The sequence below is a fragment of the Pyxicephalus adspersus genome, chromosome Z (genome assembly GCF_032062135.1).
Source record: "Pyxicephalus adspersus chromosome Z, UCB_Pads_2.0, whole genome shotgun sequence".
Taxonomy (NCBI): Eukaryota; Metazoa; Chordata; class Amphibia; order Anura; family Pyxicephalidae; genus Pyxicephalus; species Pyxicephalus adspersus.
This window is the reverse complement of record NC_092871.1, coordinates 48,577,670-48,605,491: the sequence shown is the minus strand read 5'-3', so window position 1 is coordinate 48,605,491 and position 27,822 is coordinate 48,577,670. Positions and strand designations below refer to the sequence as shown.

General features: G+C 37.3%; 2 protein-coding genes and 1 long non-coding RNA gene across 7 annotated transcripts in view; 2 read left to right on the top strand and 1 right to left on the bottom strand.

Moving 5' to 3' along the window:
• The window catches only part of LOC140344613 (uncharacterized), a 137,854-nt gene that overhangs the window by 31,609 nt on the left and 78,423 nt on the right, over positions 1 to 27,822 (top strand). The window lies entirely within an intron of this gene.
• On the bottom strand, positions 14,215 to 27,069 carry ENTR1 (endosome associated trafficking regulator 1). 4 transcript variants are annotated; one of them, XM_072431899.1, is made up of 9 exons: positions 26,992 to 27,069; positions 25,138 to 25,313; positions 24,232 to 24,332; positions 22,730 to 23,101; positions 22,148 to 22,221; positions 19,117 to 19,228; positions 18,977 to 19,039; positions 15,243 to 15,382; positions 14,215 to 15,162 (listed from the first exon to the last, which is right to left on the bottom strand). In XM_072431899.1, the coding sequence occupies exons 2-9, from the start codon at positions 25,184 to 25,186 to the stop codon at positions 15,069 to 15,071; spliced, it is 1,005 nt and encodes a 334-aa protein (XP_072288000.1). In that variant the 5' UTR covers positions 25,187 to 25,313; positions 26,992 to 27,069; the 3' UTR covers positions 14,215 to 15,068. The 4 variants fall into 4 exon arrangements, 3 of the variants coding, with proteins under 3 accessions (XP_072288000.1, XP_072288001.1, XP_072288002.1); XM_072431900.1 differs by lacking the exon at positions 14,215 to 15,162 and adding an exon at positions 16,754 to 16,850; XR_011923609.1 differs by lacking the exon at positions 14,215 to 15,162 and adding an exon at positions 16,754 to 16,872 and having other exon boundaries at positions 15,356 to 15,382.
• The window catches only part of PMPCA (peptidase, mitochondrial processing subunit alpha), a 12,613-nt gene continuing 11,863 nt past the window's right edge, over positions 27,073 to 27,822 (top strand). For both annotated transcript variants that reach the window (XM_072431898.1, XM_072431897.1), the window contains exon 1: positions 27,073 to 27,170. In XM_072431898.1, coding sequence (XP_072287999.1) covers positions 27,124 to 27,170 — 47 coding nt within the window. In that variant the 5' untranslated portion in view covers positions 27,073 to 27,123. The remainder of the gene's footprint in view (positions 27,171 to 27,822) is intronic.

Below are 27,822 nucleotides of genomic sequence, written 5' to 3'. Positions count from 1 at the left end.
GGAGGAGCTATTGAAAGTTCTCAAGCAACCTAAAACTAGTAGTGCACCTGGTCTGGATGGATTTTCAAATGCTTATTATAAAAAATTTGGCCCCAACTTGGCGCCCCACTTGGTAGAGTATTTTAACTACCTCAGGAAAAAGAATCCCTCTCCCCCTGGGGCAAATTTATATTAGCGTAATTCCTAAACCAGGGAAAAATGCCACTGAGGTCTCAGATTATGGAGAATGTCTCTTAAAAATTGTGATCTGAAAATTAGGATGAAGATTTTAGCCATCCGGTTGAATTCCTTTTTGGGAGCATATATTCATCCAGGCCAGGTGGGGTTTCTACTTCACAGAAAAGCCCCAGACCAGACGAGAAGGTCTATAGACTTAATATCTATTTTAACTAGCCAATGGGATCAGGGGCCTACTCAGGAAATGTTATCATTAGATATCCAAAAGGCTTTTGACAGCATATTATCGTAATACCTATTCTTGGTATTGTCTGTAATGGGGTTTGGCCTGCACATTACCAACCTCTTTAAGGCACGATATGTTACACCTTCAGCCACTATCTCCCTGGGAGGTTTTTGTCCTCCTCCATTATGATCAAAAAGTGCACTAGACAAGGCTGCCCTCTTTCCACCCTCCTCCTTGCATTAGCCATGGAGCCAAATAATAAAGATATTTCTTGTGGTAGCTTGGAACATAAATGTGCCTTGTTTGCAGATGATGTACTAATGTATATTACTTCCCCCTTAATCCCTTTACCCAATCTGTTGAGGCTTCTGGGAAAATTTGAAAGGATTTCTGGTCTACGGGTCCACAGTGCCAAATCACAAGCTCTTAATACTAATGTCCCTGCCAACCTAATAATGATTTTTACAGGCTCTTACAAATTTCAATGGAGTGAAAAATCACTTCAATATCTTCGTATTAAATTTACCCCCTCTTATCAAACCCTGTACTGTGCTAATTATGAACCTCTTTTTAAAAGTGTTCTCTCATGGTTCGGATAGATAGCTTCCATTAAAGTGAATGTTCTCCCCAGACTACTTTATTTCTTTCACACTTTCCCAATCCCTATTCCTGTCCATAATCTACATAATTTGCAATAGAAAATTATGCACTTTATTTGGAATGGGAAAAGAAGCAGGGTCCAAAAGGCCTCTCTGTGTGCTCCATGTAGAGCAGCGCAATTAACCCAAATGTCATTGTATAATATCTTTGGAGGGGCAGGCTTGTCCACAGCTTTATCGTTTCTCTTATGGACATCAAGGAAAAATAGACCTCAGATAACCTTCCTGTTCTCTGACACTTTGGTATAAACTGTGATCTCATCCTCAAATCTTCTCGACCTATGCTCCTTTAACTCCACTATGGAATAACCCAAAGTTCTCCCCTGGTATGAACTGTAACAGTTTGCAGTGGTAGATATCCAAAGGCTTCCTGAAAATAAAAGATGTGTTAGATACGAGAGTAATGTTTGGCTTATGTTCTCTAACTAGCAAAAGAGAACTTCACGCTAGAGAATATATTAGATATCGACAGATTAAGTCCTTTGTCTTCTTCAAGCTTAGAATAGCTTCCCCTCCTTAAAGACCCACTCCTTTTGAAAGTTCTTGCTGATCTCTAGCTGATAGGAGAGGCCAGATATCTTTCCTATACTTAGCCCTTGCCACCCTCCATGCAAAACCTAAATACATGGAACAATGGGAACAGGACCTTGGGGTATGCTGGGAAAAGGAAGACTGGGATGAAACATTTTTACCTTTATCTAAAGTCTCCCTGAACTCAGACAGAGTTGAAGCTAATTGTAAGGTCTTATTGCAGTGGTACCTAGTCCCAGACCGACTAGAAAAATACAGCCCAACAATTTCTCAATTTTGTTTGAGAGGGTGTGTGTCTAGAGGCACCATGTTTCTGATTTTGTGGACATGCCCAAAAGCCCAAGTGTATTGGTCTGCTGTTTTTAATCTTAGATGATACTTCCCATAATATTGACAAAACTTCAGAATCTGCATTGTTTAACAAAATGGATTGCCCCTTAGCCACCTGCTTGAGAAAATTGATAAGCCTGATTTTATTAGCTGCTCGAATCTCCCTGGCAATAGCTTGGAAACCACCTGATATTCCTTTTGATTCCATAGCTGAAAAATGTAACTGGATCATGGTTAATAATAGGTTATCTAGTATACTCACTGACAAAATGGAGAATTTTGAACTCATTTTGTCCCCCTGGATTAACTACAATTCTTTTTAATGTCTTTCTCTACCTTTAAATACCCTGTTATATATACCCTGTTTCAATTGGATCAGTATATTAGTGTTTTTATTTTTTTTTTCTTCCAGTATGTGACTTTTTCTGTTTATCCCACACTATGTATGCTTTTTATTTTGTTACGCTTGTATGTATCAACATTTACTGCCTATTCCATTGTTTGGAAAGTATTTTCTTTTGATTCTCATCCAACTGTTTTGTAACCTTTGTTCATGTTACATTTTCGAAAATGTTTAATAAAAGATTGAAATACAAATTATTTTCAGAATTTTACCAGTGCTCTTTGTATATCACTTGAAAATAAAAAACATCCAGAAAGGTGAGAATTATTATTATTACACAGTATTTATTCATTGCCATCATATTACGCAGCGCAGTCCATAGTCTTGTCACTAACTGTCCCTCAAAAGGAGCTCACAATCTAATGTCCCTACCAAAGTCAATAATGTAGTCTAAGGTCATTTTTGGGGGGAAGCCAAGTAACCTCAGTGCATGTTTTTGGGATGTTGGAGGAAACCGGAGTACCCGGAGGCAACCCAAACAGACATGGGGAGAATCTGCAAACTCCATGCAGATAGTGTCCTGGTCAAGATGAAGATTTTCCTATTGCTTAAAGTTGAACTCCAGCTCTACCTTTGTCTTGGAAAGTTGTACAGGCTTCTCTCTTTTACTAAATAGCATAGCCTGATTTCACTGCACATTGTGAGTAGCTCATAATGTGCAGCAGAAGCTGCAGCAAATCAGGTAAATGTGGTCCCACATTATCTAGTCCTTGCCTCCACAGCCTTATTGTCTGTGGGTCACCCCTTTTATTCACTGTATTTGAGCAATTTTCATGTTATGTAGGTATTAGCATAGCTTTTATTTTTTTTTGGAAGCTCTGTACAACACAATGATAACTCTCACCAGTCATCTTCCTGCAGTGCATAGAGAAGCATTTAAAGATGATGCCATGGTTCTAAAAAGTATGTAATGAGAAGGGAAAGGTTTGATTTGAGGGGAGAGAGGGGCAACAAGGGAAGCTGAAATATAAGCAGAATAATCCTCAGCTTTAACCTTCTGAGCGGTAAGCCAGAGGGTGGCTTGGGTGAAACGCTACCTCAGTGGAGGGGCTACAAGTAGCTTCTACTTGCAACAGCCCCAAAGAGAATGAATGGGGGATCAGTGAGTGGTTAAAAAACCTAGCTGATGGTGGTAACCCTCGAGTCACAGTCAGGGTACTTAAAAAATAGAGAATAAAGACTTACCTGGTCCCACCGGTTTCCTCTAGTGTCCTGCCCATCCGATCCCATCCTCTGGCTGCGTCCTCTTTGCCCGATCTGTCCCCCAGCAAGTGCGCTGAGGTTCTCTGGGAGTTCCGGGTGACGGTGCGTGCGAGGGAGCGTGGCGTGAATTTCAAATTATTTTGTATTGGATTCAACTCAAAATAACTGTATTGAATCCAATACAAAGTAAATTATATATATATATATATATATATATAAATAATATATATTTATTTATGCTACTGTACCGTTAAATTACAGGTTTCAATATTTTTGATTTTTTATGCACCCTTGTTTTTACACATTTTTGTGTTTTTTATTTAAAGTTTATTATTAAATTTTTTAAATATTGGACATATTTCGGTGAGTTATGTCTAAGAATTACAGGCCTACAATGCAAAATAAATTTTTATGAAAGACAGTGTACCGCTTTTAGACATATAAATCCGGACAGAAATGAACCGCCCAGGAGGTTAAAGTTCACTAGTTGTAGGAGAAATACTACAGTACAACAAAAAACTGTTTGTTGAGGGACAGGTCAACAAAGGCTTAACCCAAGATGATCAAGAAAGTTTGTCCCAGGTGACAAAAATCTACTGCCTGTCTATATCTTAAGTACTGAAGATAAAGTACTGGGAAAAAAAACATGATGCCCTGGTGCCTAATATCAGAAACAAAGGAAATGTATTTGAATGCAAGTATGCAACCAGAAACAGCACAGGAACAAGAAAGAATTCCTGATCAGTAAACCTGGTCCAATAAAGCCAGAAGATCTGCATAGCCAAGTCATTTGTGGAAGAGCTTCTGATAACGACCCTGACATAGTTACAGCACAGAGCCCCATGCTGCACATATTCCAACCCAGAACTGGATACATAACCTTGAGTCCTAGATAGTAGCCTTGGATAAGAGAGAACTATGCTACAAGCTTCTTTTATGACACCCTAATACACATAGCTACATACTCTGCATTAAAGAAGCTCATTTGTTTTAAATGGGGATGTACCACAGGTTTTAATGACCTGAATGCTTTTGTGTTCAGTGCTTGGCCCTCTCTGGGAGAGTTGGGTCCCTTGCTGCCCTCTGGGTTCAGCAAAATGTTTTGAGTCTATTCCAACCAACGTTTGCCCTGAGCTACAGTGTCAGTGTATGATTACTGTGTCACCATGTATAATACCAAGAACCTTGACAGGTCCGCAGTGGAATGGACTAGATTGTGTCCCATTTCTTGGCTTGTCCCCAAACAATCCCACCCACAGCCTAATTTGAACATTTAGGGCAAAAACCATGGAGTTGCCAGAGTTTTTATAAAAGCTTTTTTTCAAGCCATTATCCTCATCCTTGGTTTTCTAAACACAGACCTGGAATAAGGATGTCAGAGAAGCACTAGCACACCTGTTTTCTTCTGTTGGTGATCTTAGAAACAAAGGATTAAAACCTTTTTAACCAAACTGGTAATAGAAGCAACACATTTTCTACATGCCAAGAGAAATCTGAACAGCAATAGCTACCCATGTTAAAACATTATCAGTCATGCTAATACAATGGTGTCACTACTTTTAATCTTTGGCCTGGTTTTTCCTGGTCATAGTGTTGAGCAGACACCTTCAGCACCTATTATGACAACAGCTTGTTTAAAGCGAACCTACTCCTAAAGATGCTGGAATTTTCTATAGAATGTCAGCAATGGCAAATAATTCTAATTGGCTGGCTTCAGCACTTGTGGTCCCTGATTTGGCTTCCCTTTAAGTACATATTGGAACCATAGTTTACCTAAAAGGGACCTGTGGGAATAGATATATAGCGTCTAGTTTGCTTGAAACCACATAATCCTATGTTGTATGCTTGTATTAATGTTACTTGCTATCTAGTGAAGAATCAGAATGGCATTAATGGCATATTTTTTTATCTGGACCAGATTCCTTCACCTGAGCTATGGTGACAGGTTTACTTTAAGTACCTACCTGTACAGTACATAACTAACAGGATCCACATAAAATATCACTGGCTTGTCTGTTTATCTTTTTTACAGTTTGCTGTTACAGAAACCTGCTAACCACTTCGAGCGAGAAAATCGGCCTGCAGCAGCCTTGGAGGGATACATTTTAAATATGTAAAGTGCATAAAATTTTTACAGTATGCACTTTTGCAGAGTTTAAATAGCTAATAATTGTATATACAATGAGCCCAAACCGAAAGTCATAAACATTTGAAAGCTTTTTCATTTGCATACAGAACTGCAGGTGATGTGATGGCGGCCTTATGTAGAAAATACACCTGACTTAAAGTTTACCTCGGATTGAAAAACAAAACAGTTTTCAGTCTGAGCTCACTAAATAATGGGCTGTAAATGATCTTCAAAATAAAAACGTATGTTTTATTGAAATTTGAAGATAAAAGCTGTACACAGATGTTTTATAGGATGTAGAAAAATATAGAAAAGTAAATGAATACAAAGGAAAAATGTATTCAATGGTAATAATTGGGCTCCACAATAAACAATATTTGTATGTTTAAGGATACATTCATAAGGATGGTTACCGCTTCTTCACACCTGTGAGCTGTGCCCTTGGTTGAGATGCTACATGAAGCACTCCATCCACAAAAAGGAATTAATGGGTACTTTAGTGATCACTGTTCAATGCTGAATCTCTAGTTCAATAGGAATCAGCACAATTGTTGGGGTGGCAGAAAGGCTAGCAAGGTGCCAACTGCCAGGAGTGGGGATCTTATTTTCCCAATGCCTTGCCCAGTAGTAATAAAATGTGTGATCAACTTGTGAGCACTTTTCCTCCTTGGTGTGTCATAGCAGAAGACTGAACTAGGGATCGAAAAGCAGCTCCAGAAAGTTAATTGAACAGCCACAAAGCTACCAATTCACTGTTATCCAGAAACAATGCAAAAACAGTAATGCATGTGGATCCTTTGGACTGGCATTGAGCATGCAGTGTGGTAAAAACTTTCACATGCCAGTGAAAGCCCCCAAAGAGAATGAATGGGGGATCAGTGAGTGGTTAAGTGGCTACTGCCACCTGTTGTCAAAATTTTGTCAGGAATCAGTTCTGCAGTAAAGGTGACTGAGCAGATGGGAATATGCTGGCCACCAAAAGCCAAATGTGATGCCACTGCAGGTCTGAACCTGCCCTTATACTGATGATTTAGATTTACACAGTTGCCTTATACACAGGTGCATTATAAAAATGAATGCACATGATGCAAATGCCTGACAGTGTTCGAACAATGTAAGCACAATGTAACCATTATAGCAGAGCAACAGAAAAGTGAACAAACTTCATAATCCTAGCCATCATATCTTGATAAAGCTCCTAAAAGGAAATCTGTCCTGAAAATGTAAGCAATCATTATCCATTTTTTTTTTCAATAGACCATTTTGTGGAGACCATTTCTAGCTCCATCTACAAAACAAAAAAACAAAGTAAAAAAAAAAGAAAAAAAGCTTTGGCAACCTGATTCTCCCACACAGGAACTTCTCCCTACAGTAAGAAAATTATTGTCCAAGACCTATAAGGTCTGTGTGGTATTTCTGACAGACCTAGAATTTAGAATATTCATTTTAAACTGGATTGAATAGATGTAGTGCAGAAGACCTTTTATTTCAGCATTTGACATACATTATCACTTTGTTCATACAAGGGAACAAGCAATAAAAAAAATAGCCACTTTCCCCTGAATGTTTGCTACAATAGACTTGGTCAGAGGCCAGAAAGTAGTTTTCTCATATTTTGCTTCCCTACAAACACAAATATTTTTTGGAATCAATGCACTCTAATCACACTAAAGTGTGAAGTTACGCAATGCATATTTTGATTTCCCAAAAGTCAACGGCTTCTATTTATACAAAATTCCAAATTTAGTTTTTTTTTCCTAAACCAGTAATTTTATGGACAATTGAAGTTGTTTCTACACCAATATTAATATGAGATTTTGCTTTATTTATAAATAATAAAACAAGTACAAAACCAATTGTGCAGCATACCAAATGTGCAATAATACATGTTTCATCCCACACCTCTGTTTATAGTCACTTCTCCTGAATGCTGAAAATTGATAGCGTTTTTTAAGGCAATATATATATATATTTTTATTTTTTTTAGAAGAAACCATTGCTAAACAAAAAATCTGCTTGAATCCGAACCCTGAAATCCAACTACATTCCACTGGGCACCACTGCCACATGAGGTATAGCCAGGCTGTTAGCCCACATGTCACATTGGTGCCCCAGACCGCTCAGGAGGGAGGAGGCCTTGGATATTGACTGATGACAAAAAAGTTGTATTTTCCTACCACATTGTACCTTTGTTTGGTGTGCTTGTTTTGAGCAAACCTGTTTACACAGAATATAAGGGTGTCACAGTACTTACTTATAGAATACAAACCTTAACATTTAGATCACATTACAAGTGACACAAGTTAATTACAAAGTATGTGTTCCAAATTTCATAAAATAATAGAAAAAAAGAGAGAATTTCACTAACAAGGAGAAGAGCAGAGATCAACAATGATCCAAAGATATACCAGGAACTAAAGCAAAAACAAATCAGAGCTAAAGAACCAAAAATGTGTGTAAGCAGGGGGTCATTACCAGCAGAACAGACATCAGCAGGATACAGAGATCAGAAAGCAATATGGGACACTGCTTTTAACTCAGTTCAGTTCAGTCCAGTTTTCCTTTTCAATCTTCACTGCTGTGTGAGTACAACACAGACTTTATTCATATTACTAGAAGCAAGTGAGATATGAAACTTTGCACCAGCATAATCTTGTCAGTGTTCCTGATTCTGACAGGTGGGAGAATTACCTTCAGCAGGATATTCACCTGATTTCAATGAGCTGAAGGCACTAAGAACTTAAAAGGTGGTTTGGTGCAGACTGTCCAGGCAGTAGACTGTCCAAACCTTTATATAGAAGAATATGGGCATGTAAGAAAAGAGCTACATACAGGTTTGTACCATTTTGTGAGAATCAAAAGAAAATTTCCAGTATACTCTTAGGCCATCTTGTAAAGACCACTGCAAACGCTTACCTATAGTCTGTTCTGATCATGGCAGGACAATTGGTAAATGGGTGGGATCAAACCACATATGAGTACCTAGTACACTAGGAAATGTCTTTCGGCCTGTGTGTCTGCAGTAAAACTCAGTAATTTTACTAAACTTAAATGTATTTTAGGCTGAAAACCTGTACGACTAGACAAAAATTTATAACAAAAATTTTCACACCTACACTTGTGGATTGGTGTGAAATAATCCTAAAGTTTAGGCAAAGTTTATTTTCAGTGTTTTGGCTATAGCGGGAAGAGTTTTAGGTCAGGGTTTTCTTTCTGTCTGTCTGTGTCCCCACCTAAGGTTTGGCCTACTTCAATTTGTAATTTTAGAAAGCAGCCACAGGGTGTCCCTATGCTATCAATGTTATTTTCTAATTTTAAAGGGCACCTGTTACTTAAAACTTTGCTAGAGCCATATTAGCCTATTGCTGCTATCAGTGACAAGTCATTTTTGGCTGCATGGCTTGGATTGGGTCAAGCTTAGGAAGGCTGCTGAAATGTTAGGAGCCACGATATTGTGATTCCTACACTATTGTTTAAAGGCCAAAATCCTGTGGTACCAAAATATACTTAAAATATATCATAGTGATAAAAAAAAAGTTTTGCTGTTGCTGGTAAGTGACCACTCGTAATCTAATTGTCACATCTTTATTGCAACATTGAAGAATCTAAATTCGTTGTTTTGGGACTAAGAAACCAGTTGTTATAATTTTTATACTATTTCCACAATCCAGCGTATGAGGTCTAAATATGTATTTTACTGATTTAGGGTTTTTAAGCATCTTAGTTGTTTCACTAAGACATTGTATGTAATATGAGTGTAACACTTCCAGGTATTAATTACCTTCATAGAGATCACAATACGCTCATTTGTCTTTTTGTATTTTTACTTTAGATGGATGGCACCCTCCCTTTTTGTCCATGCCAGCCAGAGATTGCAATTACTACCTGGAAACAAATGCTGACTCGGATGACATAACTTCTGTTTCTGACACTAATCAGCCCCTGCTGCAGTCTTGTGTAACTTTTTAAATTACAATGTACATGTTGATCACTTGATATACACTACACTACACTACACTTACACCATGGAAGAAGGGATTGAGGAAATAATAAGTCCTGCCTGCAGAATGCAGAAAGCATGGACTCCTATCATCACTGGACTGCTTTCCTGCAAAAAAATGCTGTTGCTTTATAATATGAAATGTCAAGTGTTCAATATTAGGTTGTACTTAGATACTACAGATACTACTTGAGCATACCTTAAGCATGATATACCTCAATGGTAACTTGTGCCTTTGGCATGCCTTAGATACTAGCTAACATGCTGTATGTGCCTCTGCAGCTTGACAAAACAGAACCCACATTATCTTTTTTTTTAATGAACCATGGTGTGTAATAACAGGTCCAGACCAAGCATCCAGGCCTGTTGACATACATTGTACTGTCCTATGCTTAATGACCTTCTGTATACAAAAACCTGTAAAATGGAGTGAATTCTGTTTTAAGAAATAATAAAAGAGAATAAACACAAATAAAAAATAAATAAAACACTCTCAAAATTAGGCTTTAAATTCAGCAAATTGGTCTGGGAATGGCATTACACATAATTACTGTTGGAAGTGACCAAAATTGATACGAATATGACTTGTATGTAAAGACAATTCTGCCTTCTTGGAAACAAGCTATAAACCTCATTATCTGTGGAGACAGATGCAGTCCCTCAAACATCAAAGGATTGCTTAACAGAGACAATGATTGATCTTCCATGTGTGCAGGCCTGAGGATCATTAACACCTTGGCCAGTTTGACTATTTTGTGTCAATATCTGCCCAAACCTGTTCACTATAACTTCAGTCTTCCTGGAGGGGGCAGGGGTATATGACAAGAATCCCAAGCCTGGGACAAGGACAGTCTGTGTGACCTTTTGATCAAGACTTCACCAAGGATAAATCAACAATGTGATTCGCTCTGGACCTTCAGCGGGGTGTGGTTCAAGGAGAGAAAACCCTGGTGTGTATGGTTGTGTGAGAGATTTGACCATGTGCTAGAGATAGAGCTAGACCCCTCTCCTTCCCCTTCCTATATACCCTTTACCTTCTTCCCTTTTATATTGAAAATCATATGTAAATATCACCCTAAGCTGTAAATAAACCTTTCCCTTTTGTAAGATCTATTGGTCCTTCTTTAAATCCAAGGCACCCCAAACAGAGCATATTTCTACAATTACATAAAATAAAGAATTCCAATGTAAAGGATTACCCAGACACCTACTACCATACAAAACGTCATTATAGGAGGGCAAGTCTATTGGCCATTATCATCTTAAGCTCCAGAAAAGCTAGATCACTGTAGCTGGAAACAATTGCTTGTGATTCTTTTAAAAGCATTGTACAGAGTAGGATGTCCATTCTCAGGAGAGGGGAAGATCAGCAGGGGACGCCTCACCGCATCCTCCTTCATTGATGAAAAGAAACCGTTGTTAGGAGTCATTGATCAAACAAGAACGAACAGCAAGTGACATCGGGAACCGCTGTACAAGTGCTAGCTTCTTGACAGCATTTAGGAGTATTGATCTTGACCAATGGAAATCTAGCATCCATACACGAGACAGAATGACTAAAGCTATGTATTGACTCATTCTGCTCACTTGAATTACAATATTGCTGTATAACTACCAGTTTTCCTCACCTTCAAGAGAAACACCAGACAAATGTTATATAAAGATGAGAGATGAGAGCCTGACCAGGGCACAGAGTGTGTCCAGATGTAATGATTGATATTCAAGCTGAAATTTCATGTCTTAAGTTCACATAAGCAATACATAGAAGACAGTAACCTGATATAACCAATCAGAAAGCATAACTGATTCTAGTTCAACCAGCAAAATCCGTCTTTTATGTTTCTTTTTTTATATAGCACTTTATCAGGCTGTATCCCATTACTTGACCTGCTCAATAAAAGGTAGACATAGATAAACATATACTTTATTACTAGCAGCCAAAGAAGTTATATTTCCAGTATACAGAAAAAAGGTAAGATCCGATTGGCTGCCATACTGTGCAATACAAGCTGTTTGTACCTCTTGCAAGTCCTTAGAAAAAAAATACACTGCATAAGTAAAACATTAAAAATGTATAATTATACACTGGCCCATATGTGATATTAGGAAATATATATTAAGGTCTACAATATAGTTCACTGTTCCTGAAGAAAATAAAAATGATAAATTAAGTGCTTGCTGCACTCCCATCCTCAGGTCTGTATTTAGCACTGTTCTTCACAGTGATGGTAGGGGGGTCAAAACGTTCACTGATCACATCTAGATATGAGAAGCAGCAAATATATATATATACTTATTTTTCTAAAACGTTCTTATAATATAACAGATCATGATAACACTTTTAGTCTTAATATCTGAGTTTTGATGGCTGGCGACTCCCAGCTTGTACTCGTCTCTGTGTCCTCCATGCTGCATGGCAGTTTCATAGTGAAGGAAGTGACATTATTTTCATAAATGAAGCCCTGCACCTAAAGCTACGTACACACGTCCAACAGTTCTTGCCCGATAATCGGCTCAGGGCCGTTATCAGGCGAGAATCTGGAGTGTGTACAGCGCCAGTCATCCATCGTCCGAACGACTGTCCTGGCCGATCCACGGACGATGGACGACTAACAATCCTAATGCAAGGGAAGGGGGGGAGAGCGCAGCAGGGTGCCATTCCATCGCTCTCTCCCTCGACTCTGCATTGAGCAGAACGGTACGGTATGTACAGCACTCGTTCATGCATTGTGCAGTGCTAGTTGTTGGAAAGGATTGCGAAAGATCCTTTCCAATGACTAATATTGCACGTGTGTATGCGGCTTTAGCCTTAAAAACCTGTCAGAGCTGTTGTGTTTGAAACACAAACACTGCACATTAGATTGGAGAAAAATTGTAAACACGCATGCATTGTGCAGTTGTTAGTTGTTGAAAGGGATCATGAAAGATCCTTTCCAACAACTATGTGTGTACATAGCCCTAATCCAGCCCTAGCTACAGGAAAACCCTGCTACTGGCTGCATCAATCTACTATATGCACTTCCTCAATAAAGAGAGCCTACTTTTTACACAAAGCACCTGAAACATGAGACTTAAACACTAGTTCCAGGGTTATGAAGCATTTTATTCACCCTCATTGTCAGTGCCCCAATACCGTGTTTCCCCGAAAATAAGACCTACCCCGAAAATAAGACCTAGTAGAAAAAGAAAAAAAAAAAAAAAGTATATAAGACCTACCCTGAAAATAAGACCTAGTGTGTTTTTGGAAGCCCAAAAAATATAAGACAGTGTCTTATTTTCGGGGAAACACGGTAGTTACGCAGAGCTGTGTACAACTTCATGATGGATTTCCTAAAAGCATACTGAGCAAACTTTTCAAAATTAGCCTTGACCATGAAGGAGACATTAAAGTGTGATCTCTGATAGGTAATAGACTATGGACTATGTAAATAACTAAAATGTAAAAATAGGATAATTAAAAAAAGAAGTAGATGTATCAGAAGTTTTGTGGCTGACCCAGGTTTTCTACTTCCGGTAACTTAGAACAAGCAATCAACCAATCCTGCGTAACTGTGTGATGAAACTAGTGTCAGGAAGATAGAACCAGCACTGGAAGTTCCACTGTTTCCATTCTGACAGGTCCACTTTAAAGCACAATGCAGCTGTTACTTTTGAGCTGTTTGTTTGCCTATAGCAGCTAAACGCCATCTATCAGACTTTAAAACAAGTACGGTTGGGATGAGCAACACATTTTGTTGTGTCTGAACTTTTATAATAATTCTCCTCCCTTCCCAGAGCAAGTAATGAATTGCAAAAAAAAAAAAATATAAATAGCAAAAGCTGTTATTTTACTAACAGGAACGTAGCTCAGTAAAGTTAGTTATGAAACGCAAGCAACATGTCTGGTCTTTTCACTGCTTCACAAGGAGCAAAATACTGTTTAAAATGAATCAATGTTGGTCATTCAAACTGTTACCTGCAGTAGAAAGAAAGTAAACAAACTGGGATTGCCTAAGCTATAGCATCAGGAACCTAACAGAACCTGTAAATTGAGATCCAAAATAAGATAGATAGATAGATAGATAGATAGATAGATAGATAGATAGATAGATAGATAGATAGATAGATAGATAGATAGATAGAAGGGTAGATAGATAGATAGATAGATAGATAGATAGATAGATAGATAGAAGGGGTAGGAAACATGAGGATGGTCTTCTACCTCATCAACTTTTAGCAATGTTTTTAGAACCAGATAGAGGTACCTTAAGAAGACTGACACTTTGGTCTAAATAAAGCCTCTTACTAGCCCACCATTCAACCACCATATAGATAACTTGCTTTTCTTTCTGTCACTTCATTAATGCATCAGAAACATAACAAATATTTGGCTTTTCAGAATATAGAAGAGCGTGTGGTCTTCTCCTAGGATGCAGTGTTTGAGAATCACTGGTTATTTACCTGGCATAGTCACTGTCATTTGACGAGGGTGACATACTCAAGCCTCTAAAATCTGAGTTTGCACAGGCATGTGGGGAGGAATGTTAAAGGGCTTTGTCACTTGAAGGTACAAACATTGAGTTTTAATAAGGAGTAATATATATTTAATAAACTACAGATATCTTAAAACACATATGTGCATAGAAAATTAGGTTTTTGAATATTTAGGAAAAAATGTAATGCAACCTGTTGTTTTGATGCCTTTAAAGTCTTCAGAAAACGTCAACCCGGCAGTCTACGGTATTCTACTACTGTGATAAGTTGTTAGTGTTTGACCAGTAATTGCATGAAAAAAAAACCCAAACCTTGCTCTCGCACTGGGACCCCTAGGTGGTTACATTTTTGCTAATATCTCATTTCCCGCACAAATAAGGAATATTTTACACACGGATTTGCTATATATAAATATTTAAAGTGTATTTTTTTTAATTTATGTTTACTAGATCTGTAATTGAAAAGACAAAAACAAATAAACTCAGTTTGGTCTTTCTGTGATTGGTCACACTGCAAAGTTTGGTATAAGCAAGATCTATCTGAAAATGATAGGATAATACATTTTTGGCATTTATAAATGCATATGCCAATTATGGTACAGTGAAGAAAACATTTGGTATACATAAAAAATATGTACTGATTTGTTGATAGTTGATATGAACTGGACACTTTACAAAGTGCATTCCAATCATATTTTGCACTGATATTCATTATTATGCAACTCACAAAAAAGTCAGAAAAGTGATGAACCATGAGGAAACATTTTAGTGCATACTGGTGCCACCTAAAAATTGTGACTTTCACATAGTTATAGTTCAAAGCACAATAGCTAGCTAGACATCTTATTCCATTGCTAAAATGCATTCTTAGCTAAAACCTGATTAGTTGTTACAGGGCAGTGGTTTTCGGCATGTTTTTAGAAGCAAATGTGTCACTGTTTAAGGAGCATCCTCATGAACTTCTGCTATTTTGTCAATGGACTTTAAAAGCTGGGCAACAACATTTAAGGCTTCGGCTCCAGACACCAGCTGCCTGTGGAATTACACAACAATAGATTAAATGCAATGCAAATGATATGTAGGTAAATCTGATTTATAATAAACATAGCTTACTTTATTGAGACCTGAGCACCACTGACAGCCTTGTGCAGGTTTTCCAAAGCTAAGTTAGCATTCTGTTTTACTGCATTCATTCCAGCTGTCTCACCTCTCCGTAATGCTTCATTCTCTGCTTTGTAGGTGTTAAGCTGAATCTAAGAGCAACAAAATAGCAACATGACTGGTTACAGATCCTTATAAAAATATTAACATATGGAGAGTAAATTACTTAAAACACAAAATGTTGGTGGGATATTTTAGAAATATTACTTCAATAATACATTTGTAATTCTGTGTGTACATTGGAGCACCCGGATTTGCCTATTACTTATGCAGGCTTTGCTTCTTGCTGAGTGCTGCAAAATACTTGTTCAGTTTTTCTTTGTATCTCATGGTATACCTAGTAGTAGTTGCTCACATTCAACTAGATTTGTTCTTCAATGCTTAAGATGTTTAACCACTCATCCATGTAGTTCCTCAGTTCTAACCTAAGTAGTGTCAGGAATTTTTAACCTAGCATTTGTAGCCACACAATTAATTTGTTTAAGCTTTTTGTGAACACACAAATTGAAAAGATAACATGCAATTTCAATCAGGAGGACACACAGAATAACAAAAACAAATTAAATTCAAGTAAAATGAAGTCAAATCAGTCAATAACATGTGCCATTTTAATGGTGGTAAACAATGAACACATTTCCCTGACTTTGATGACACCATAGTAGGTGCACATAAAATAAGCCTTCACACTACACTTATTTGAACTGAGGAAACCCATTGGATATCAAAAATTACAGAGGGCAAGGTGAACATGACTAATTTATTTCAACTTACACAAGTGTTACTGGTATTCAACTGTAAAAGTAATCAAGCAAATATATATAGATGTTGTCCACTTGTATTTTATGTTCAGTTTATTTATACAACTAATATACAGGTTCTATAACCTATATACAGGTTTACCCTTACTGGTAGACAGACTGTTGTTCCACAGCCTACATTTGGCTAATTACTCATACTTGTCTGAATGTGCACCAATGAAACCCAAAGACAGGCAGAGCACCCAAGATCTGCCTAAATGTAATGTGTAGTAGCTATCTGATACACTCAAGCAGTATTCCTAAGAGAGGGCTAATACCCAAGAAAGACAGTGAAGAAGTGTGGTTGTGAGGAAACTGCAAAAATTACCGGGGGGATCTAACAAACAACGGTGTTAGGTGGGTGGCTGCAGTTTACCAAAACACAGACTTGGTAAGTACGCTGATTATCCCAGACAACCACAGTGGTGGGAATTGATTTGACCACACTTTTAGCAATCAGAGTCATTTTTCAACAGTTTCATCAGGTACACAGACATTCACACCATGCAGTCATCCATGTCAATACCAAAGAGAAAACTAGTAATAAAAATAACTAATAAAAAAAACATTTCACCATGAGGGGGCCTATAATGTCATTGTCAGCATACCTTCCCACTAAGTCTCATAGACCAGGAGGAGAGGAGAGACTAGTAACCAATATCTTACCGTTGGCCACTTAGTGTCAGTCCTAATCCTCCAAGTCCAGTTGCTTACAGTGCTGGGATGTAGCTGAGGTTCTGGATGATCCGTCATTCTCCACCAACTGATAAGGAAAACAAAATCCTCTGCTCACGGTGAAAGTTTTGAAAGTTTATTTAAAAGCAAAAGTAAAGGGCAGAGTTAGAAAAGCAAAAGATTAATACTGTAGAGATCCTCATAGCAGGTTGTAGATCTAAGTTGGTAGCCATAGCTTATTTATAAGGCTTATTTATGCTATAATTTTGGACAAGTGCTATCCAGAAGCTCCCAGAGAAACATTTGTATATACTAAGTCATCCACTTGCACAAACTGCACATTAGTTTTTACAAGAGTCCCCCAATACCCCACCAAGAAGACCAAACTATCCTCATAGTCATCAACAGGACATTCCAAGGACCTGGAGAACGAATTTGCTCCTATAACATTTTCTAGTACAACTAATTCTAGCAAATGAACCTGACAAGGCTAAACCTCTTCCTACAGCTCAAGGAGCTGTCCCTGCGGCTGTATCCCTTCTCTATTTAATTAGGGGGTGGGGGCTTTGTATTGCAGCATTTGTAATATATAAAAGAAGAGGAGGGAGAGGTATGTACATTGTGCATAGTCTTAAAAAAGTCAAAGGCACACAGTGAAAATGAGGAAGTAGAGAATGTTAAATCCCGAGTTTAGATCTTTGGAGTCATAGGATAAATAGCAATGTTCTAGACTTTACTTGAAATTCCAATGGAGTCACATACTGGAGTTGTGTAGCTATTATGTATCCTACACCTCTGTCTTTGATTACTCATAAATGTTAAACCAAACTTGGTGATTGTTTTCTATGCCACCTACACATTTATATTATTTATTATTTGTATTTTTCTCCATCATGTCTATGGTATGTAACTTTGATTCTATGTATATGTTTTTTCTTCTGTGTTCTTGTTTACATGTTACACTGTTTAATTTCCTGTTGTGTTATTTTACAAAAATTTAAATAAAAATTTACATTCACACACAAAAAAAATGTTTTAGGTTAAGTTTATTTTATTGTGAAAAGGGTCCAGAAAAGTGCCCACTGTATGTGTTTTTATATTTGGAGTATGTGAAGCCTGGTTATTGCTGTTGTGTATGACGCCTGATAAGTCTCAGTGAGCTGAAAGCTCATTCACTCCCCTTATAGATGAATCTAAACTGTGAATATGTTGCTGTGAATGTTGTGTGTATTGTCTGGAGAATTGCTGTAAATTTTTTGTTGTTGTTTTACATAGAAAATGAATACAATGTGTTCAGTAATGATAATGTAATGAAAAATATACAGTGTCTAAAATTATTTAATGTAAAAAAATAGATCATTTATGGATGTCCATGAGAGAAATGGTATACCATGGTAATTTAAAAAGTGAAAAAAATCAACGTTGTATTATATTTTGTATTATATTGTGAGCTCCTCACATGTCTTTGGATAATATAAAAGTACACTTAAAGGGGTAAATGTTTCTTAGTACTTGTTTTTAAGTAACACCATTTCATGAGTCGTTTTTGCTAAATAATTATTTTATAGGAATATTTCGTATTGGTGTTAAACTGCATGGTTAACAGTTTTGAAGAATGGACTCTGTATAATAGAGTGAAATCAGTATTTTCCAATAGTCTTCTTTTAGGACAAGGACCATTCTCCATTTCATCTGTATGTTTTGTGAAAGTGAAGAAATTTTGGGACTGTTACATTTTGTTTTGAAACCTGAGATGAAATGGAGAAAAAAAAGTTTTACAGTGTTACTGTATTGGTATTTAATGTGTTTATTATGTTGATGTTGTGCATTTGGTTTAAAATATCGAATTAAAATTCTGAGATTACAGTTTTTAAAATGTAAAACTAACTTCAAAAATTTCCCTAGTGGTAGATAAAATTTAAAAGGTATATTTACGCTAAGGGATGGACAAGCTGAATTACGCTTTACTAATGGAAAATCACTGTATTTTTTAGAGTTTATGTCTGACCTTTTTGTTGGAATAAACTTAACTTTGGGCTTTTTTTTACATATTTGTGTGAACACTTTAATCTCCTAAATAAAGAAATAAATGCAGTATATTACCCAGTGAAACTGCATCACACAGATCCAGATCAGGATTGGACAGAGTATTTACCAATCGCCAACAACTAATATTTTGTATCATGCTTGTGTTAGCCGTCAATCTGCACCTACCTGGAGAAGAGCCACTTCCTGCTTTAGTTTTGCTGCATGATTCTCAGCCTTTGATGCCCTTTTCTGGAAGAAAAAGTTAATTTAGCAATCTGATCAGATCATATTACACCAGAAACTTCATATGAATCGCTTGTACTGACTGTCATCATTTGGAGATTGGCCTCCACTTGTTGCACCATAGACTCCAGGTCCTGTGCCTCCTTCTGTTCCTCCAAAATTTTCTCTTTCAGCTTCATCTGCAGATTTTTCACCCTAAAACAAAGAATCATTCTATAAATACCTAAGCATGTTCAATGCAAAATATTGATATTGAATTAATGCAAGCCCAATGTATCTCTCTCCACAGTGGGTCAGCCAGCTACATTTTATATATGTGGTAATCCGTTATGTCATGACCTGTTTCACTAAAAATACAATTTAAAGAAATATACAAATTTTGGGAAAGAAAAGGAAAATATGGAAATGTATATTTTACTGAACTAAAAATCACTGGTGAATGTCCTTTAGCAACAATAACTTTAAAGTTTACTTTTTACTTGGGAAGAGTGCGTAAGATGTAATTTCTGACATGGCTGTATAAAAAATACAGTTTGTCAGGTTAGTGTCTCAATCCCCTTCTTTTAAAACCTTCTGAATAACTGACCAAGAGCAAGTATACTGCTCATGTGTTTAACTATTTGCCACAAAACTTTGCTAACGTGTTTCAGGTAAGTGAATGATACTTTGAAATCACAAGATCAGCTTCGTATTTAACTATTTAGCATTCTTTAGAATGAGTTCAGCAATGGTAACATTCATAATCTCTCAAGTGATATGTACACTTTAATTAATGGTTAATCCAATACTAGCCTTTAATAGCACAGTTTCTATACAGAGAATGCAGATAACATTCTATATGTTATCACACATCATCTTCTTCCCCACCACTCGACCTGTTTCCTCTTCTACAGAAGAAAAAAGTCGACAAGTGGAGAAAAATATTAAAACTAAAACTAAATTCCAAACAAAAATAAGAAGAGAACAAGAACAAAAATATTACTTTTAAATAGACTAGGTCTGTCAATCTTTAATCCAAAGAAGACCATACTAAAGTATACTAAATCTGTTTCTTCTTGGGGTAAGTCCTGAATGAGTGTGGGGTGGCTCATCAAAGCATGGCTTAGTCCATGGGCATTGTTCATTATAGTGATCCAGAAAATTCCTTCTGTTTTGGCTGAAAAATTGTCATTCATGTTTCCTGAGCTATAGCACGTCACAAACGCAGTGAGATGGTGACCAAATTGGATATGTATTATTAGGAAGACTGGGGGGCCTCCGAGTCCGAGTCTACCTCTTCCTCTCTGCCATTTTATCTCCCAGTGACGCAGGAGGATATTTCAAAGATCATGACTGCAAATAACACATGCAAAACTACTCTTCCTACTAAGATTGAAGTTGGTTATTTCCCTGTTTAGTCAGGATTTTAAGGCCATATGTGGCCGACTGTCAGCATTTGCAACAGTATGACGCTTTGCTTCGGAAGCAGTCAAAAGACCAGGAAAATTGTCTCTAACACTTGAATATAGGAACAGATGTTCAGGAATGTCCTGAGGATACCTCTCTTGAACTTTTTCTTGAAAATCTACTCATATCCTTGTTTGCCTTTTTAGATGCATTTGTGGTTGACTGGCCCCCTTACTCTTTTTAAACATCCATCAACTGGATGCCGGGACGTTCCCCTCTCCTTGTTTAAAGCAAAATTGCTCAATTACTGGGACTGTTCTGTTATTGTTCTACTATTCTGCTAGGGAGAGAGAGCCCTTACATCATGAGAATTGTACTGTTTTTTTTTTAATCAAGGGTAAAGTTTTGAACATTTGCCTTGGTATATTATGATGGAGAATAAAGTTAATTTATTGACTACCCCAGAAGAAGCCCCACACTTTGCACTTGTGTTTTGTGTCCAGTTAGACTTTTTATTCTTCCTTACGTGATCACCTGTGATCAGCGGTTTATTGCTAATATGTTATAAACCTGGGGGCAGGGTTGCTCTCTCTTGTGAATTTATTTGACTCTGAATTATTGAAAATGTTCTTCCTTTTTTTGCAACAGACTTTAAATCGACTCTAGGTCCACTGTACCTGCTCTGCATACTCAGGGTTTTCCCACACTTTTATGGTGAACAGAGTTCTTTTCACATGAGTGGTAGTGTTTTTTTCAGGGTATTAGGTTTTTCCTTTAATTGTCCTCCCACCATGCTTCTGGAACCTGATTTTTTTTCTTTTAATTACTGTTTTGTATGTAAAAACTTTTTTTGTCCTCATTTTTACTGTTCATACCTTAGGCCTTTTAGAAACCTAATCCATTTTTTTATTTAGTCTTACTGCAAGTTTTGGACCTTGACTTGATTTAGTCCCAGTTGACCGGACAGTCCAGGGATTCCATTCTTCCTTGGGACTTGTTCAATGTGTATGTTAGGAGAATGAATTCTTAATAGTCTGGTTTCACATTTGTCAGGCTACCTTTGCCTTGCAGGATTCAAAGTTGCGGATGTCCTGAGCATGGAATGTGTTTGTTATCTTCCCTTATTCAGGGCCTCCTTGATGTCCTTACAGCAATATTGCATTTGCCGCCTCAAGTAAAATGCATTTTTTTTCTAATCAGCCTTTCTGTCTAGGAAAATAGTAGTGCTTGTGGATGTTGCTCCAATTTCCTACTACTTCTTCCTAGATAGCCTTAGTCAATGTTTGCTGTACAAAAATATATGTCATGCTTAGAGAGGTTCTCCACCAAATTTGAAAAGGTATGGAGTATGTGGTTAATGCATGCCTCCTCTCTTTCTTCTTGTTCATTTGTTTCCTCCCTGGGCGTCTCTTTCTTTGGCCACTAATTCACTAAAAACTGTCTCTCTCTTTTAACCTCCATTTACCTTTCTCCTCCTCACCACCAGTCCATGTGGTTCCAATATATAGGCTATCTTAGCAACTTTATTTTTTTTTTTTTTTTTTACGATTTTTCAATTATGATCCCTGTGTTAATGTTAGTTTTTTTTTTTGTCATAAGCTTTGTTGAAGTTTATTCTTTATAACATATTTAAGGTTATGATTGTTATTGTTTGATTTGTACATGTGTATCCTTGCTTTGTTACGCCATAAACCTTGTTAACCAGAAAAATAATATGTGTCTGCTTACTTTTCTGCCTGGGATTTATTCAACTTGTGAAGTTCAAGGACTCGACGTTTTAGTTGATCGTTTTCCTGCTGCAGCTAAATTGCAAACACAAACACAAGTTACTAATCAATATATACAGCATGCAAGCATTAGCTATATTCATCAACTTATATGTATTTTGATCAGTAGATCAGATCATCCAAACAGTTTTGCAGATTTAAATAACATGTTGCAGACTTACATGTGCAAAGAAATAAATATTGGACAAAAACGCACAGCAGCTCCCTGCTGTCACACAGGGTAACCTGCTTGGGATGTGATAACCATACAGGGTGACCTGCTAGGGATATGGTGATCACACAGGGTCCCTTGTTACGGACTTGATAGCTGACAGCCATTCTGAAAAAAACATTTTTAAATGCAACATTTTAGCCTGCCTGGCTAGATTCATTATCTGGTGAGTCAGAGACTCAGAATCAATGTGCAGCAAGAAAACACTTCATAGCATAAACTGGTCTCAGTCTGTTAATCCCAGAACCCCATGGCCAAAATGTTTAACTATAATAAACCAATAAGAACCTGAGACCAAGTTATGTCACTTACCGCCTCATAATTTATCTGCAGTGTTCTAAAGTGCAATTCTTTCATAGAATAATTAACAGTGACATTAGTGGGATGTGAGATAGATGGAGAGATTTCTCTGTCAGGAAGCCATGTTGTAAATGGATCACCAGCAGAAATGTCACTGTATTGATATGATTCATCACAAAAACATCCCTGAGATGTGTTGATCTCATGTGTTTGTTCAATAACTGATGGGTGATAACTTCCACTCAAGTCCCTGTCCTCATCTTCATCATCGTCCAGCAAATCACCCCTAATTGTTGGGTCTTTAAAAAATGTTTCCTGGTACCCAGGGCTCAAATGCAGCTTGCTGACAGACTTGGGAGTCACAGAGGCACTTTGTTTTGTGTCCTGAAAAAAAAAGGATTTACTAGTTTCAGAATAAATTGCCTATTCCTGTACAGTGGAGGCATTGTGTAGACCAAACAGAATAAAGAAAACAAAAAAGATAACCCAGAATTCAGGCAAGGGATATCACATAGATGACTAAAATATAATATCATTATGCATGAAAACCAGTAAACATATTTGTATTGTAACTGTATATTTGTAATGCAATTCTGTAAACACTTGCATTAAATTAGAAGTCTAAACAAAGGGGTTTAGAAAGCTCCCTATCCACATGTGTGGATAGAAGTGCAGCTTCTATCCACACATGCGGTGCCTTGCAGGAATGCAGCCCCATCTACATCTCTCTCACTAAAGAATGCTAATTGCCTGGCTGTAAAGTTCATCTTTAGTTTTTAGTAGTCTCAGTCAGGAAACAAGCATGCAAATAACTGGTTTGCAATTAGCTGAACACCTGAGCTGTATATTCATTCTGGGTCAGTTCTTCAGAAAGTAATATTTTTATCTAACATTTTTTCAAAATTAGGTCAGAATATACAGCTTACATAACGGGCCTGATTTAATAAAGCTCTCCAAGGCTGGAGGAGATACATTTTCATAAGCTGGGTGATCTAGCAAACTTGGAATGGATCTCTTTAATTATCAGGAGTATGCATTTTAGACAGCAACAATATTTTTAAAAAGGTTCCAGGTTTGTAGTTTTAGGCTTAGTTTCTTCAAGAACATGCAAATACTAAATACTACAAGATGTTACATGCCAGGGAGGTGTGGATCATTAGCAGGATGCCAAAATAGGCCAATGGAAATGCCAAGTGTTTTCGTTTGTTTGGAGTGTACCATATCCCATAAACACTCCTTAAAATCCACATAATTATGTGGTGAAATGAAAACTATTTTTTATAAACATAACAAATTACATAAATGATCATGAATAAATGCATAATGTCTACCCCATTATATTTGTTTTTATGGCAGCAGTCTGAATGGGTCTTTTTAAACAAATTAAAAGGTCAACCTAGTTTTGTCAAAAGGTCATGGGGAAGGAAGTGGAATGGAATGTTGTCCTCCCTCCTGTGAGTCAGTAAATCTTTCAGATTCCTTGGCATTATTGCAAAATGAAAAAATAGACAAACCTTTGAGAATTCTACATCCCAGTTGTTTGAGAGGCTTTTGCTCTTTACAAACGCCTTAAAAGAAAAAGGGTTGGCTTCATCTGGGGGTGCAGTATCACAGTCTGCAACAAAGAGTGTCAAAGAATATATAAATTACTGTACATTTTACTATCAATTCAAAATTAATTTTCTTCTACTGACCTCCATATTAGGCTAAATTAGAGGTAGGGGGTGGTGGTTTGCAAGACTTGCAGAATAAATATTCTACTAAACACTGCTGAGGTTGTGGGTTATTTTAGTTTTTTTTTTTTTTTTTTTGCTTTGTGCGTTTGTTTGTCTTTGCATTTGTGATTAACTTACAGTTAGGATTTTATACAGTAACTGAGACCATGCTGCCTAATAGTATTGAGGCAAACATCTGTCCTAATTGCATTTACCTGTTCCCACTTACATACAAATTCAACCTAAGAACAAACATGCAGTACCTATTTTGTATGTAACCCAAGGACTAACTGTAATTTGAATTTCACATGATTAATGTAAGACATTACGCAATTTAGTGTTTGAACATTCTTAACTACTTCAGAAAATAAGTCTCAATATATGACCTATCACAAACTAAAGTGTTGATTTATTAAAAGCAGTGTTAATGCATAATGAACCTGATTTTGGTTTTATTATCTAATCACTTGCAGGCAAAAATCCTGATAGGGTATTCAGTATAAACACAAATTCAACTTATTTATAAAAAAAACACACTTTGCAAAAGTGAACATTTATTTGTGAATAGCCTCACTCTAGATTTCTGAAGACATCCATCCCTGTGTATCTGCAGCCATATTCTATTGAGGATTAGAAAAACCTGTACTGATAAAGTCAGCAAAGAGGCAATAAAAGGGAAAAAGGTCTTGCAAAAGGGGGCTTTACCATCCTCTATAATTAGGGCTCTCCTCCCGGACGTAGCAGGCCCAGCCATGGTATAGTTCAGTGAGAAGCACCAATGATAAAATGATAATGAAGTTATAGGTCAACTGTCAAAAGTTAAGTATCCCATCTCTGACATCATACGAGGTTTGTAGCACAAGTCATCTTGTTCTTGTATCCTGATTAAAGAGTAGAAAGATAGTTACAGTCAAACAGTGTCGCCAACAGGCCTGCTGTAAGAATGATTTAATAGGCAAGCTAATTTCAGATTACTAAAGCCAAAACAATAAATCATTTATTCTGATCAATAAGTGACTAATACAAAATAGATACAGGATAAAGTACAGGTTGACATGCAAGAATTTGTAACATGAATTTGATATAAGATACATAAAATGACACAAGATTGTGTGAGTGCTCCACATTCTTGGAATTCTATACATTAACACTTGAAGAGGTAAACAGTAAACAATATAAAATAACACAAATAACGTGGGAGTGCCAGTTATGTGGGATATACTATAAAAAATATTTTGATACAGGATCCAATGACATATCTATTTAGCCAGTAAAAAGATCAGACCTCTAATATTAGAAGCTAATTGGGGGTTAGTCCTCTTCTCTTTCTGGCACTGTTTGTACTTTTTGAATATATGCACGTTTGTCAACTTTGGCCCCAATTAATTGTACAGCACTGTGCCATATGCTGGCCCGGATAATAATACATTTATATTTATAATTAAAGTCGATGAACTCCTTGGCGATTGCAAACATTATATAAAGCTGAACTCCAGGCACCAATAGCTATGTGGTAATAAACGTTTTCTTTTGTCACAGTTTAAAAATAATAGGGCTTCTACCGTACTTCTGCCTTTTGTCATGACAGGCTGACACCTGTGCTGCAGGTATGACAGACACTGGCACTGTTGTGTACTTGCTGCCATCTATAGCTGCCATTCACTGTGGTACCACAATGACCACAGTGTCATCACAAACCACATGTTATAAATGGCAGGGTGAAAACACACCACTGGTGCTGATGTCTACCAAACCTGCAGCTCAGATGTCAGCACAGGATCCTAAAACAAAAAAAATCAATACAGGATACAAACTGTGCCCAGACATGGAGGGAAGGATAAAGAACCAGGAATACATACAGAAAAATGGGAGCAGACAACACATAGGGCTGGTACTATACAGACTACACAGATGTATGGCTGGACCACAGAAATTTTCACAACGTGTAATATTAGGGATGGAAAACACAAACTATATGTGACAGGGGAAAGACACAAGGAGATATATACCGGGCTGTACATATAGTACAACACACAGCATAGCATGCATACAGCACAATGTGCAGAGTGGAGATTCTGAGATTAAGTGAATCAGATTCTAGAGAGTAAGTGAATCTGACATTCACTTAAACCTTTCTTGAGGCACCTGGAAAATTCTCACCAGGGAAAATCAGATTCTCTGTTTTAAAAATAAAGCCTATAGTGTATAATGAAGAAATACAGAGAGATACACATTTTAAAGTTCACACAGAACAATACTCATATTGTGTCACACACATACACAGTACAATGAACACACATATTGTATCACACACACAGTAAAATGTACACACATACTGTATTACACACACACACACAGTAAATGTACACTCATATTGTATCTCACACACACAATAAAATGTATACACATACTGTATCACACACACAGTACAATGTACACTCATATTATATCACACACACAGTACAATGTACACACACAGTAAATTGTAAACACATATTGTATAACACACACACAGTACAATGTACACACATATTTTATCACACACACAGTTGTACTCACCCTGATACAATACACATTTTCCCCGATTCTCCCAGTCTGGACCCGCCCCATCCGGGTCTGTACTCACCACGTGACAGGAAGCAGGAAGTGGGGGTAAGGTGACAGGTAGCGGTCAGGGGTGAGAGTGCCAAGATGGCGGGTAACATGGCGAGGAGCAGAGCATGGCTCGAAATCCAGAGGTAGGAGGCCGCCTTCAGCTTACATGTGTATTCTCCTCCGGTCCCTGCAGGATGCTCCTGCTATATGTCCCCTATATACTGCCTGCCATTATTAGTATCATTTGGTACAGTGTCTGACCAAATCTCCCTGCGTGTATCGCCTGCCGATATCACTGTTTCACAATGCAACTACATTCTAGGCTCCCGAAATATTCTGCCTGCCATTATCATTGTTAATGATCATCAGGGCAACCTCCTACAACATAATGCTCCTCCATATACTGCTTACCATTTTTATCTTGATCCCTGATAACTACAACCACACAGTGTACATATACAGCCTGTCATTACTGTGCACCCATACATAATCACTACAACCTCCACGTGTAATCCCTATACAGCCTTTTTTTTATTATCATTGTGTCACCAGATTAGTACACCCTCCTTCCACTTGTTCCCAAATATTACACCCTATCATTGTGTCACCGGAAAAGTACACCCTCCTTCCATGTGTCCCCATATACCACACCCTATTTTTTGTGTCACCTGATCAGTACACTCTCCTTCCATGTGTCCCAATATACTACACCCTATCATTGTGTCACCTGATCAGTACACCCTCCTTCCGTGTGTCCACATATACTACACCCTATCATTGTGTCACCTGATCAGT

Excerpts from the sequence above, each read along its gene's own strand:
- ENTR1 (XM_072431899.1), bottom strand. The coding sequence starts at position 25,186 with ATGGCTGGGCCTGCTACGTCCGGGAGGAGAGCCCTAATTATAGAGGAT. Across the intron at positions 15,383-18,976 it reads AGGAAGTGGCTCTTCTCCAG|ATTCAGCTTAACACCTACAA; the intron begins GTAGGTGCAGAT and ends TGTTGCTCTTAG. Across the intron at positions 15,163-15,242 it reads GGTGCTCAGGTCTCAATAAA|GCAGCTGGTGTCTGGAGCCG; the intron begins GTAAGCTATGTT and ends GTAATTCCACAG.